This window comes from Melanaphis sacchari, unplaced genomic scaffold (assembly GCF_002803265.2).
Source record: "Melanaphis sacchari strain LSU unplaced genomic scaffold, SCAv2.0 Contig28_pilon_pilon, whole genome shotgun sequence".
Taxonomy (NCBI): domain Eukaryota; kingdom Metazoa; phylum Arthropoda; class Insecta; order Hemiptera; family Aphididae; genus Melanaphis; species Melanaphis sacchari.
In genome coordinates, this window is record NW_020271162.1 from 2,827,530 (window position 1) to 2,842,047 (window position 14,518).

At 31.7% G+C, this 14,518-nt stretch overlaps 1 protein-coding gene across 1 annotated transcript in view; it reads right to left on the reverse strand.

Annotated features, from left to right (window-relative positions):
- The window catches only part of LOC112595591 (neither inactivation nor afterpotential protein C), a 44,928-nt gene extending 31,167 nt beyond the window's left edge, over positions 1 to 13,761 (reverse strand). The window contains exons 1-4 of the mRNA XM_025340855.1: positions 13,202 to 13,761; positions 9,533 to 9,702; positions 8,713 to 8,817; positions 8,189 to 8,298 (exon numbers count right to left, since the gene is read on the reverse strand). Of these exons, the coding sequence (XP_025196640.1) occupies positions 8,189 to 8,298; positions 8,713 to 8,817; positions 9,533 to 9,702; positions 13,202 to 13,328 (512 nt within the window). The 5' untranslated portion in view covers positions 13,329 to 13,761. The remainder of the gene's footprint in view (positions 1 to 8,188; positions 8,299 to 8,712; positions 8,818 to 9,532; positions 9,703 to 13,201) is intronic.
- Between the last annotated feature and the right edge of the window lie 757 nt (positions 13,762 to 14,518).

Consider the following 14,518-nt stretch of genomic DNA (forward strand, 5'->3'; position numbering starts at 1 on the left):
ATTTGTTTAAATCCACAGCCGGCCCCCATCTTGCGCTTGACTTTCATAGCTGTAGTAACTAGCCAAGACGCGGCTTTTTCCTTAATTCCAGTGTTTTTGGATTTAAACACTTCCCAAGCTTGATTTTCCAATATTTCGTCAGCTTTGTGTCGATCAGCTAGTGAATTACTTTTATCATACGCGATATCATGAGCTCTAGCCAACTCGTCTAGACTGTTTACGCCTCGATCACCACGCGCAAGCCTTTCTTTTAATTTCGTACCAGGACCGGCGAATCTAAATGCAAACCCAAAATTTAGTTAGGATTTAATAACGTAATGTACCGACTTACCTATAACCGGGTAAATGTAATTCCACCGGTAAATGGTTTATTACTGAGTTAACAAGGCCTGAACCCTTATTGGTGTTTCGTTTACGAATGCGAGACATCGTGTGACGCTATCATAGGCAGCACATCTGTATTTATAGCGTAACGTTTGCTTTGTAAAATGCGATTTATCGAGCAAGAAAAAAAACTTCGAATATATAACATCGATAGCCCCGATACAGTACAGTATAGGCATGGTGAGTTATTTCCAAACACGATACGCTCTCTAGTATTGGGGAGTTCGGGTTGCGGCAAGACGAATTTGATATATTTTCTACTCGTCGACGAAAACGGGCTTCGATTTGAAAACATTTACATATACTCTAAAACGCTGGAACAACCGAAATATAAATTACTGAAGCGTATTATTGATGGTATTGACGGAATTAACATTTTCACGTTTTTCGAGAACGATAAAGTCATCGCGCCCGAAAAAGTATTACCAAACTCTATATTTATCATGGACGACGTTATTGGAGAACAGCAGGGGGTGATAAGGGAATACTTTTCCAGGGGGAGGCATAATAAAGTAGATATATTCTATCTAGCTCAGAGTTATTCAAAAGTACCCAAACAACTGATACGTGATAACGCAAATTTAATAGTTTTGTTCAAACAAGATGAAACTAATTTAAAGCATGTATACAATGAACATTGTTCGGGCGATATGACGTACAATCAATTCAAACAATTTTGTACCGTGTGCTGGAATCGTGATAGGTTTGCGTTTGTAGTCATATGCAAAGATAGTGAACGTGATAGCGGCCGTTACCGATTCGGGTTTGATACGCACGTGGTTATATAAGACGGCGTTTATATTGAATAAATATCATTTAAAACGTAATCATGAAGGAGGAAAGTAATATATTAGAGGAGTTGGTGAAGGCTAAGGAAAGTATAAAACGTAAATATACCTCATTGAAAAACGGTGAAGCCGACGTTCAACAGTTGATGGCGCAAACATTCAAGCCCGTTATAGAACCTTTAACTAAAATATCGAATACGCGCGATTTGTTTACTAATCAAAGTACGGCGGACAAGGAGGAAAATAAGCTCGGCGGAATAGATTCTGAAATTAACGAAAACGGCGATGTTGATGACGACGACGACGACTACTATCAACAAGAAATTGAAAACTGGTTCCAGTCCGTGGATATAGATAAGACTTATGGTCCGAAAAAACTAGCAAACGGTGATATTACCTTGGGCGATAAAGAAGTGAAATTCACTCGAAATTTAATACTTTTCAATGGAGCGTCTTATCCAGCAACCTCGGGACTTCTTCGACTATTGTTTTTGAAAAACCCTCTTATTTATACGGGTGACGATTTAAAGACGTATAAATCGATATTAATTCACACATCGGCGCATTTAACCGCAGGCGGTTCGAAAATTAAAAATACCGCATGTAAAAAATTTAAAAATATTATAAGTCGATTATTTCCCTCGGGTGGCGAACTGTATATGAAAGTACAGAGAAATAACGTAGTGTATTGGGATAACCCAAACGAGTTGGTCGATAGACTTCGGTTACTTCTAGCATCGAAATCAGCTGGCAATACAGGTGTTTCAAATGAGATAATATCTATTTTTGAGGAATTACTTGAGGCCGGGCTAATTAAACGAATTCCAAATGTCTAAACGCGAGATTGCCACGGAACTCCACAAACCGTCGAGGAAAAATTTCACGAGGCGAAGAGTTAACATATATGGAAAAAATGATTTGTGGCAAGCTGACTTGGTCGAAATGATTCCATATTCGAAAAAAAATAAAGGTTATAAGTATATTTTATGCGTAATTGATTGTTTTACTAAATTCGCATGGGCTCTACCTCTGAGGAGTAAATCCGGTAAAGAAGTCACTAGTGCTATGTCTAAAATACTGCACGATCGCTCACCGAAACTTTTACAATTGGATAACGGTAAAGAATTTTATAACAAGACGTTCGACGAGTTGATGGATAAATATGGCATACACAAATACTCTACATACAGTATCATGAAAGCATGTATTGTTGAACGCTTCAATCGTACGCTAAAAGAAAAAATGTTTAGAGAGTTTACTGCGCGGGGCTCTCACGAATGGATATCTATTTTACCGACGTTGCTTCGGGAGTATAATAATTCGAAACACAGAACTATCGGAATGACACCGGTACAGGCGGATTTTAACCCGCTTACGGTGGAAATAAAGCAACGTGAAATAAATAATGTAAAAATTAAATTCAAAGTAGGCGATAGCGTTCGTATCAGCACTCAAAAGGGTGTGTTCACAAAAGGTTATTTACCAAACTGGTCTACGGAAATATTTGAAATTATCAAAATAAATAAAACATCGCCCGTTACTTATCAGTTGCGAGATTATACGGGCAAACCGATCGCCGGGTGTTTTTATTCCGAGGAAATACATAGAACTAATCACCGAAATGAATATTTAATCGAGAAAATTATACGTAGGAAGGGCAGTGAAGTGTTTGTCAAGTGGTTGGGGTTTGACGCGTCACATAATAGTTGGATAAAAGCTAGCGACCTTAAATTGTGAGAAGCTATTTCAGTAGTATATTTATATTCAGTCGAATAACACGTACCGGATAATGGATATTTTCAATAACTCAATCGACGGGCGTAGGGAGAATATTATTTCCAATATTCATTCGAGTAATAAAACAATTGTATACGACGTGAAATTACTGAAGGTTGAAATAGATGAGTTAAAAAGTAATATTGCAAATATCGAAGAGAAATTAAAATCGATAGAAAATGATAAAATACAAGAATATAATAATGATAATAAGCCTTTGTTCAATCTCGAGAACCGTGTTTCCGAACTATTTAATAAATACGCCGAGACTAGTACTATAATTAGTATAACTCGAGAGGATCTCGATCGTTTAAATGATATACTAAGTCATATAACCGGAGAATTTTATGAAAATTCCCTATTAAATCACGGAGCATATATTTCTGATTTACACGCGCGTGTGAAAAATATCGAAGACAGTTATATTAAAAAAATATAATTTTAAAAGTAGGTTTAATACACCATAGTTATTTCAAAACTCATTTCAGTAGTACAATACATTTCGTTTGGACAACATGTACATTGATTATGGATATTTTCAATAATTCACTCGACGGACGTAGAAAAAATACTATTTCGCACATTCAATCGAGTAACAAAACGATTCTGTACGATACAAAGCTACTGCAGTTGGAGATAGGCACTCTGAAAGCGGATATCGTAAATCTACAAGTAAAGATAAAATCGCTAGAAGAAGATATACGGCTGGGTACGATATCTCTATTAGAGACTGAAAATCGTATCAGAAAGCCTTTATCGGATCTATCGTCGTTTATTTCAGTCCTGGAAAAACGTGTCAAGACCATCGAAGATAGTTATAATATTAAGAAAAAAGGTTAATTCGATCGAAAAATAATGACGTCGTCGGCTATCGTGGATATTCAGTGCGTTCTCGGTGCCGGCAATAAATACATGATAAAAGAAATGTCTGTAGTCGACACGGCGGAAACCTGGGCGAGCCAACATTGGATTTTTAAAAATTCAAACTCTAAACAGGACAACAAGAGCCGGAAAACGAATAAATGGCTCGAACGTAATTATCATCAACTATCCACGGAATATGGTGATGTCGAGTACGAAGAAGTGGGTAGAATATTGAATTCACTGAAATTCGACTGCATTTACGTGAAGGGTGAGCAGAAAAAACAACTTCTCACCGAGTATATACCACACGTCGCCGTCGTCAACATCGAAGACTTGGGTTGTCCTAGATTGAATCAAATATGTGATGGTGATGCGACTCTACCCCGCTGTATTTTTCATATGGAGTTTAATCCTAAACAATGTACATTCTACAAAGTTTATGCCATACGTAAATGGTTTAGACGTAATTCTTAAAACCCCCTAATACAAACCACTGCACGGCCGTTCAAGGAATGTTATGACCACTTACGGCACGGCACGGTCACTCATTGCACGGCCACTCACGGCATGGCACGGCCACTCATGGCATGGCACGGCCACTCATGGCATGGCACGGCCACTCATGGCATGGCAATTACACACACACACCAGCTCGATATGGATTCAGTTTAATATTAATTTACGTATTATTTACTATTATACATACAATATATATTATATTTATATTTTATTTAAATAAACGCAATTATAATACAACAATGGAAATATTTTTATTTTATTTTTAAATTATTTACACATTTATAGACAGAAAATAATATAATATCACGCGCGTAGCGTGTAATGGCCGTACGCGCGCGTACGGATTCGATCTTCGTCAACAACACGTTTATCGTCAAAACGATTAAGGGTCATTTTCATGGTCTTAATCGTTATTTTATATATTTATATATACTATATCTTTCATATATATATATATATATTATTAATCAGTTGCTAACCTTCCATGAAGTAAAATTAACTATTCTATCCCCCCGATTTTCAATACCAACATATTATTATATTTTTAACTAAAATATCATATTGAGTATATCAGAATTTAACTATATAAATAATACTATATTAAATCATACATTGGATTTGACTACAATATTTATTAATTCATATATTATATTATGATTTTATCATGCCTGTTTAATATATGATCCACGATATATATGTGTTTTATTTAAAATACACCTTGGAATAAATAAACTGTATTTTCCTAATGATTTTTGGTTAAATGGGAAAACGTACAGGTATATCAATATATTATCTTATATCAATAAGGTGTTACAGAAAATGTCAAGTACGGTCATCTGTCGAGACGACTGAGACTGGATAGAAATGGATGCGGGGGGGGGGAGGCGATAGGCATGGAAGGGCATGGAGGGCATTGCCGAGCACTGACGGCACGGTCGAGCACGGCCGGGCACGGCATGGAGGAATGGCAGCGCGCGGCATTGACTCGCATGGGCTAGGGGCTAGGCCCGAACCATCTAAATCATACACTGTTGATCTCAGGATTGAGATCGATACCGAAAGCGTTTCCAGCCTCCACCTCAGCATTGCTTAATATTACATGACCAGATTATAACTTATAATCCATTTAATGGTGAAGTAAGAACAATGTAAATATTTATTGTAAACTTAATATTATAAAAAAAATACTTTTATATAAATATCGTGTCTTTTTATTTCACATAAATTATTAATCATATAATTAATTATTAAAAGTTTGTTATTTTCCACCTTCATCATAATGGTCTTGGAAACATTGCATACGTTGCTTGGTTTCCATCAGATACGGTTTGTATGTTGAAAAATCGGGGCATCATTTTCGTCGAATGACAGCATACCGTCAAATGAATAGTACGGCTGGAAAAATATATATTTCACATATAACTTATGTATCTATAATAATTTTATAATTACCTTTGCACTATTTACTTTTCATTATGAATGTCAAATGTTGCCCTTCGTGATGCTTGAGGGTAAATAGGTTGGCGAGGTCGGTGAAATGATTGTTAAATTATCATCAAACGGCTAGAATAGATAAATTATTAAATCTTTATGTACATAGAATAAATAAATTTGGTTATACCTTTGGAGACATTTCTCCATTCCATTGTTGCATGCAGTGTTCAGTTAATTGCGCTAATGCATTCATTTTGAGCTGACTAATGAAATTGACATCATGTTTAGGACTGCTTGCATATGATCGTCACGTACATTTTAATAAACGTAGTCATTTCTTCACTCGTTCTCGGCAATGATTCCGCTTTGGAAATTCACCATTAATATAATTCGTAAATATATTGAATTGTTTAAGACGATTGATGCATTATAGTTGATTTTCGTACGATTGTTTCGAAAATGCACCATTCTAGGTAGTGAAGTCGTATAGCTCCATACGATTTAAAAATTCGACATCCGTCGTGTATCTTGGACTCTATTACTAGGAGTTTCTCACGCTATACATCATGCTAAATAACTTGAAATTCTCTGTCTCGAGAAAATGGTTCTTTATATCTTCGCCGCTGCTCCAAAATAAATGATAGGATATTACCCATCAGTGAAAATATTCTTTTAGAAACTCAGTTGAAATTAACATAACGTGATGGTGTTATTATATGCACCGCCACTCTGAACATATCAGTCGGATCGATCCCAATATGTATAACTTACGTTTCACGAAGTTCAACGTATAGTTAGTAAGATCGATAAGCTCCGAAGGCGGTGTTGGCGGGACATATGTAAGGTTTTCTTGTATGATAGCATTATCTGATTGAACCGGCCATTTAGAAACACTTGTAAATTTATTTTGAAACGTGAAAAATGATTTTAAGTACCTATAGAGAACAATGACTCGTTGCTAGAGTGAATGTATTACTACTGAAGATATTACACACCACTCTACTTTATTTATACCTAAAATATTGCGATGATAGGGTTAATAGTTTTGTTTACATCGTGAGTATATTGAATTCGAAAACTTAACAGGGGGCTATGTACTGGATGAGAATGGATGGGAGGGCATGGCCGTTCATAGCATGGAGGGGAGGGGTAAGGCCGGGAACGGCATGGAGGGGCATGGCAGCGATAGGCATGGCGAGACATGGCACGCGCACGATAGGGAGGGCGGGGTACCTGGATCTCCTGGATTTGCGGGGGATACAGAACCGACTAAAACATACTACTATTATTTAATGTTATTGTTATGAAAATAATTATTACTGGATGGGTAGATAAGTAGATAATAATTACTATGTGATAGATTTTAAGATTTTAATGTGATCATATATCGCAATTATTAATTTTAGTAACAATTGTTGTTGTTATTTAGATTTTTAATAAAATATTTATTTTTTAAATTTCTATTTTTTCATCTAAAAAATCTTTTTTTTTTATTTTTTACCTAAAAGTATTCTTTAAGTATATTTTAACCTAATAAAAAAAAAGAAATAATAATGAAAAATAAATTGAACATTTTTTTTCAATTATCACCTAGGTGTTACTTATATGGTTACTAGTTAGGTTTCAATTAACCATGATTTAATTTTTTTGTTTTTTTTTAATAATAACTTAAAATTTTTTTAATAATTTTGGAAAGTAATAAATCAAATAGTAATTTATTTTTAATTAATTTTTTTTTCACGTCATTTACTAAAACATTTACATACATGTGATTGATCGTTAAAATATTGATTTTTATTTAACACAATGTTTATGTCGATAATTTAAATTTTATACCATAATTAATTTGTGTATGATTAGCAGGATCTTAAATAAAAGTTGCCTAGGTAGATAAATCAATTTAATTAATTGGACTAAGATATGATACAACATGATGGAATACAAATACGCAGTATAATAATATCATTTACAGTGCATAATAAACGTTCGTCAATAAGTGGAAATTGAAGGCTGATCATAATATTTTATTCATACCGGTGAGATATGAGACTTACTTCAAACATAATATTTTATTTACTAATGAAAATATTTTATCATATCATAACATTATAATTTATAATAAAATATATTTTGCGGTATTTTAATTTTTAGCAAGATAGCTGTCAATCAATCTATTTAAATATATATTACTAGACTCGACTCTGATGTCAAACTGTCAAGAGAAACATAATTTGCGTTAGCGCGATTTTAATATTTTCCCAAGTTAAGAAATGTGTTTTGGCCATGGAAGTATACATTTGCTTTCCACCAAAACCATAATTGTTTAGATTTAGCGTTTAGCAATCGTAGGTATTATGTTAAATGTTTAGAAACAATATTTTACTGTGCGTGTGTGAATAAGCTTATTATTGTAACAACGTTACCTGGCTTGACCAAAGTCTACCAATTTCACTTCCCCGTTTTTCGTCAACAACACGTTCGAGCCACGGATGTCTCTATGAATCACGTGATTTTCGTGTAAGAAACACGAGGCCTGGAAAATTGGAAAACATAAAAATAACTTGAATTTTTTTTTCAAAATAAAATATAAGTAACGCACGTAATATTTTAAGCATCACAAATGCAACGCAATTACGGATATAAAAAAAATAAATACATAACGATGCATTCAGTGGTAAAATAATCATACGTGTATGTTTGTTATTGTCGTACATGAAATTATCAACGCCAAACATTTAAATTTAAACAAATAAAAGCACACGAAATGGACGAAGCATTTTTGAAGTATGTTTTTACTAAAGTGAAAAACAATTTTTATCGTATACCTACGCATTTTGGTATAATTAAATATAATGCTCGATGATAATTATTAAACAATAGTTAAATTGAAGAATAAACGGCTTAGGATTTTTGCATTTAGTTTTACGTATTATTGTTGAACACATACCTTGATCAGTTCTCTGAGTACATATCCAATATGTTCTTCTTTCATTTTTTTGTTTTGTAACAAAAGACCATTGACCAAGTCCACGACAGTTCCTCCTTCACACATCTGCAAATAACATCGGCGGTGAAATGAAATTATAAGCTACAGTCATATTTGCATTGTAATAAATTATTATTTACAAGCATATTATTTTATTCGAAGACTTCAGGTTTTAATAATACCGATTGCAAAACGAACACAATATACATTTGGATGTAAAACTTGTATACCTTATAAGTTGCAAGTAAAGAGGGAAGTGTTAAAACTTTTACTAAGTAATTACATTTTTTTGAATAAATGTATTATAAAATCATTTTAAAATGTATCTTAAAATATATTGTAAGTAAACAATAAATTGATTAATAGAACGATTTTTAAAATATACAAAATTTTGTATTTCGTATTTGTGAGAAATACCTACTCAAGTATACTTTTTAAATTAAATTACTGGTAAGTAATAAGTAAGTACCTACATAGTAGCATAAACAACAATACATTTTATTAAATTAAATTATTTTGCTTAAAATAATTGAAGTGAAAGAAAACAAAACTATAAAATGTATTTATATATTACTCACAAGTCATAATATACGTTTAAGAATTTTAGTAGGTATCTCTAAATTATAAAAAATCGAAACTATGCAATATATTTGAGTGCGTTATACATTTTTTCAATATGAGTAATAAAAATGAAAATAATAAAACTAGAATATTTAATAATAACTATCATAAACAAAACTATCGATAAATTGATTAATATAATAAATTAAAAATTGTATACCTCCATAACAAACCACAATTCAACAGCATTATTATTGGTGTAAGCACCATAAAATTCTAGCATATTTGGATGTGATGACAGATCTTTCAATATCCGATATTCTTCATTGATGTCTTTCTCATTAACCGAAAATTCGTTGAGGTTTTGAATTTTGATCGCGACATTTTTTCCTGAATTATAAGGGTTAAATATTTATATAATTATCGTTCAATTAATAACCTGTCATACAATATTATAAAAAATCAAATAATTAATTAGGATACATGTTTTGTTTAATGTGTACTAATACATATATTATAACATTCATGGCCTTTTTTTTTAAAAAAAAAAGGTGATCTATTTTCAAACCTTATTTGACTAAAACTTACCAGTAATAATAATAACTATATAATAATCATATTGAAATATGTTACTTATAAAATAATTCATACAATTTAGTAAAATACGAACTAACACGCTAATAATACAGTTGTAGTAAAGATAGAAAAGTTATTTTATTTTAGCTACTTATTAAATAAATTGGTATACCTTATGAAAAAAATTCATAATTTTAACAAGAAAATAAGGAACACATCATAGACATAGATTACTTTAAGTAGTAAATATTCAAATATTAAATTATTAAACTTTGTTTTTAGTTTTGACCTCTCACATAACATAAATCATTAGTAAAATTAAAAAAACGCATGTTATGGAATTTCAATGTTGATAGTCATCTAAAAATATTAAAGTTAGAGAGGTAAAAATACGTAATAAAAAAAGTCTTTACATTATTTGTGTAATAAATAAACTTATTCATTTTTTTTTTTTAATTAGTTACAATTTTTAAAGTGAACATGTATGGTTGGAGTATACTTCTAAAAGCTTGAATACTATTGCTGAACAACTACGAAAAATTTCCTTAAACTACAGCAATTTCGAAATCTCGCAATCATTTTCATCAGTATTTTACTAACTATAAAAAAATTATCTTAAATTTATATTCTCATAAATTCTTAGTTTTGATGTCATACGTATTTACACGATTGTCATGCGTTATATTTTACCGATTAAGTTTGTAACATAAGTGTTAGCAATATATTTTACTAAGCCAAGCAATATATTAAATTATTTCTTTCAAATATGATGGAAGAAATAAGCAGTAGGTATATAAAGTGGTTTTATAAAAATGTATTGTATAAATATAAAGCACAATTAACCCAATCGAGATGCATGTGTTTTTATTTGTATCTTATAGGCATTAGTAAATCTTTTAGTATCTATTGAAATCGGTATTCTTGCGGTGACCATAAAATTTGAATAGCAAGAACAGAATTTTAATAAAGTAACTTTACGTGGAAGTCACTCTTCAATCAAATAGATTTATTCATATTTCCAGAAGTGATTAATCCGGCAAACCGCAATACAAATACAATAAAACACATCTTTTGACAATTCATAAATAATAATAATATTAATATCACTGTAATAATTTGAATAACTTAGATAAAAATAAATTTCTTGAAGTTCAAATGACCATATTATTAAAATAAAATTTCTAATATTGGTTACAACAGACGTGGTAATTTTAAATAAGAATAATTTAATTTTTACATTAGTAATCAAGAATATTATAAAATATTTCATTGTGCACAATAAAACCCTGCTGAGTAAAAATTTTCGAATAATTAGACGAATTAAAATACGTTAGTAAAACCTACAATATTTCCAAGTTTCATAATATTAATTACTTAAAAAATTTAACAAGCTTAACTTTTTGAACATTAAATTTTTTAATATAATATTTTCGACTTGTTATCTTGTATTTCGTGATTTTTTTTTAAATAACACGTCTTTATCATTAAATAAATTATATAACAGCTCGAAAAAATTATCTATTTTGTTATAATATGTTTAATGTATTATAATGATATCTGAGCCAATAACAAACAAATAATGCGTAGAGATTTTATGTCATCAATGACATAATTAAAATAGAAAATATTATTTATTATACAATACTAATTATTACTTATTAAGCATTTACGAGTTTGTTAGGAATCTATGTTTGTTATATTTTTAAATACTCGACGCATATTCAGTCACTAAATTAAATCGTAAGATATTTCAATATCACAACAATTAGTATAAACGGAAAGTGGCATAAATTATAATTTACAAACAAATCTTTCTCAACCAAATATTTTAAAGTATAAATTGTTGGCCGTACTTTATAAAAAGAGTGTTAATAGATTCAAATAATTATGGAAATATATAAGAAAAATATTAAATTAGAAATGTAAGTATATAAAAATAATAAATATAATATGCATTTAACAACAGCGCTATTGTCAATTTGTTTATTGTTGTGTGAATGTTCATTGTTTTATATCTTAAAAAAAAAAAATTCCTAACTTTTTATTAGTTACCGTGTCATCAGTTAATAATGATATATAACTTAAACAATAATTCAAGGACATTAGAAGTTATGTGAAACGAGTGACAAATAATAATTATTCGATTGAGAATTGCATTGCTGAACAGCATAGATTCTATAACTTATTGACAATAAAATCAGTATGTGTAAAAATATAATTTTTCTTCTTAATCATTAAATTAAATTTTTTATTATTTATTATTTATTTTTTTTATTATTATTATTATTTATATCAGATGTTCTCTTGTTTTTGATTTCTGTTAGATTCTTAAACTATTTTTGGAAAAGTTAAATGTTAAACATGTCTTTTTTTAAATTTAACTTTCAAGGTGCACTAAATATAAAATATAGTTTAAAGAAAGTGTATTATACGTTTTATTATTAACGCAATAATATTAAACTTTAAATAAAATTATATTGATTACATAACTTAACCTAACCTTTGCTTTGAGCGAAACAGTGCGAAAGGTAAATATTTCGACATTTGACGACTATAATGCTAATGATATTTTATACAGCTTATTTCCCCCAGATAACCGATGGCTGGAGGAACCGTCCGAGGGAATTGAAAGTGTGTGTGTTGTGTTAAAATAGTTATTGGCTTGCGGGGCTCAAAATGGGCCGCTACGTCAAATTAAACACTCTGAGCCGCCGTTTCACCCTTCGATTGTCATGGAATTCATACTTAACTATCCAAAACAAAATCTCTCAACCACTTGACGTGGAAGAGGGACACGTTTAGTGTGTAAGGATAGTGATTCCGTTACTCTCGTCACTTCGACTTATTGATTTACTATATTATATTATTATATCAAAAGTTATAACTGAAAAAAATAAAAAAATTGTGTTTCCGACAGATTAACATTAAATCATTACGTTAACGGAAATTAATGAAATCGAGACGAGATAGGTAATTCAAAGTAGTAATCCAGGGTTAACATCGCGAAGGGCACGTAATAAATTAATGTTTGATTTCATTGAGTAAACATATAAATAATAATATGTAATAATAATAATAATAATAATAATAAAGACTTGTCGAAAGAATAAAATAATACAAAATAAACGATTCTCTACCAACACTGTAGTATGAATTCGTTACATTACAAACAAATATAAATTCACCGTCCCCACGGATTCGGACGGACATCCCTTCACTAATATTTTTTTCAGTATTTGAGAAAAACAACGTCAAAAAATCGAAATTAAAAAAAAAAAAAAAAAAAAATAATAATAAGATTGAATCGTCTAACCTGATTCACTGTCGACGGCCGCGTAAACGTTACTGAATATCCCCGAACCGAGAACTTGGCCGAGCTCAAAACGGTTTCCGGCGTCCGGCAAGTTGTTCACGTCCAGTAGGTCGGTGCTGAGTCCCATGGCGTAAGAGCGTCTGCGTAGATCCTGCGCAATAGATTCTGAGCAAGTCCGTCGTCTCGTTCTCTCTGTCGGTCACACGGCGAAGAAGACCTGGTGCGATAAGCGTGTGTGTTGTCTAACGAATAAGTGACGTTGGCCGGGCACGGACGACGTCCGCTGGAATGCCAGACGGCAATCTGGAGGAAAACCGACAAAGACGACGGCGACCGCCTGCGCGACGTGACCGAAATTCCGACGAATCTTAATAACGATGCTTGTGTTATAATTATTTTAATAATATTATCGTAATATGTGCACGCGAACGCCACGAGACGACCGCACCGCGTTCGGAGCTGACCCGGTGTGTTCCGTGAGCGACAGACGGACTACTGTTTACGAAAAAGAACTACGCAGTGTTATATTTGAAAGTACAATATTACATTAGACGTGCCGTCGTCTGATGGCAGAGGACTGAATCGTCCACGCGTCTGCTGGTCACGACTATACGGTTTAAAAACAGGGATTATGCACGGAAACCGTACGAATGTTTCCACCGACGTTGACATAATTCGATTATAGGTATACAATGACATAGGTATGCGTATGTTCCGTATAACAACACCGCACCGCGCAGTATTTTTATTCTCGTTTCTAGGTTTTTTTTTTTCTTATCCTCATTTATACAAGTAGATATGTAGTTAATAAACATATAGCTAAACGATAAGACCGTGTGAGTTTGTGGTGTGTACGTATAGCTAGCCTAGGCGGTAGGTGATATCCGTTTCTTTGCAGAGTTTTTGAAATTTATTTTAATCTACGTTCCGGTGTGTGTATGCCAACAATCAATAACGCGCGTTCTTCCGAGTTCCACATGCCCAGTAATATTATTACACCGTGATAGTACAGACGACAACTATGGCATTATTGCCACTATACTATATACTGACCATTGTAATCGTAGGTACTGCAGAAATAATTTAACGTAATTATTTACAGCGATAGAATAATAAAATTATATAGAAAATTATAACTCTGATTATACTAACAATTTAAGCATGTAAATATATTTAAGTAATGCTCATAATTGTAAAAGATATAAAGTAAATATGAAAATTGTATTCCAAAAATGTGTTAATATTACGTCATAATTAATAATGAAATAATACATAAATATACTTATTCATTAAAAAAGATTCTATGATAATTATATT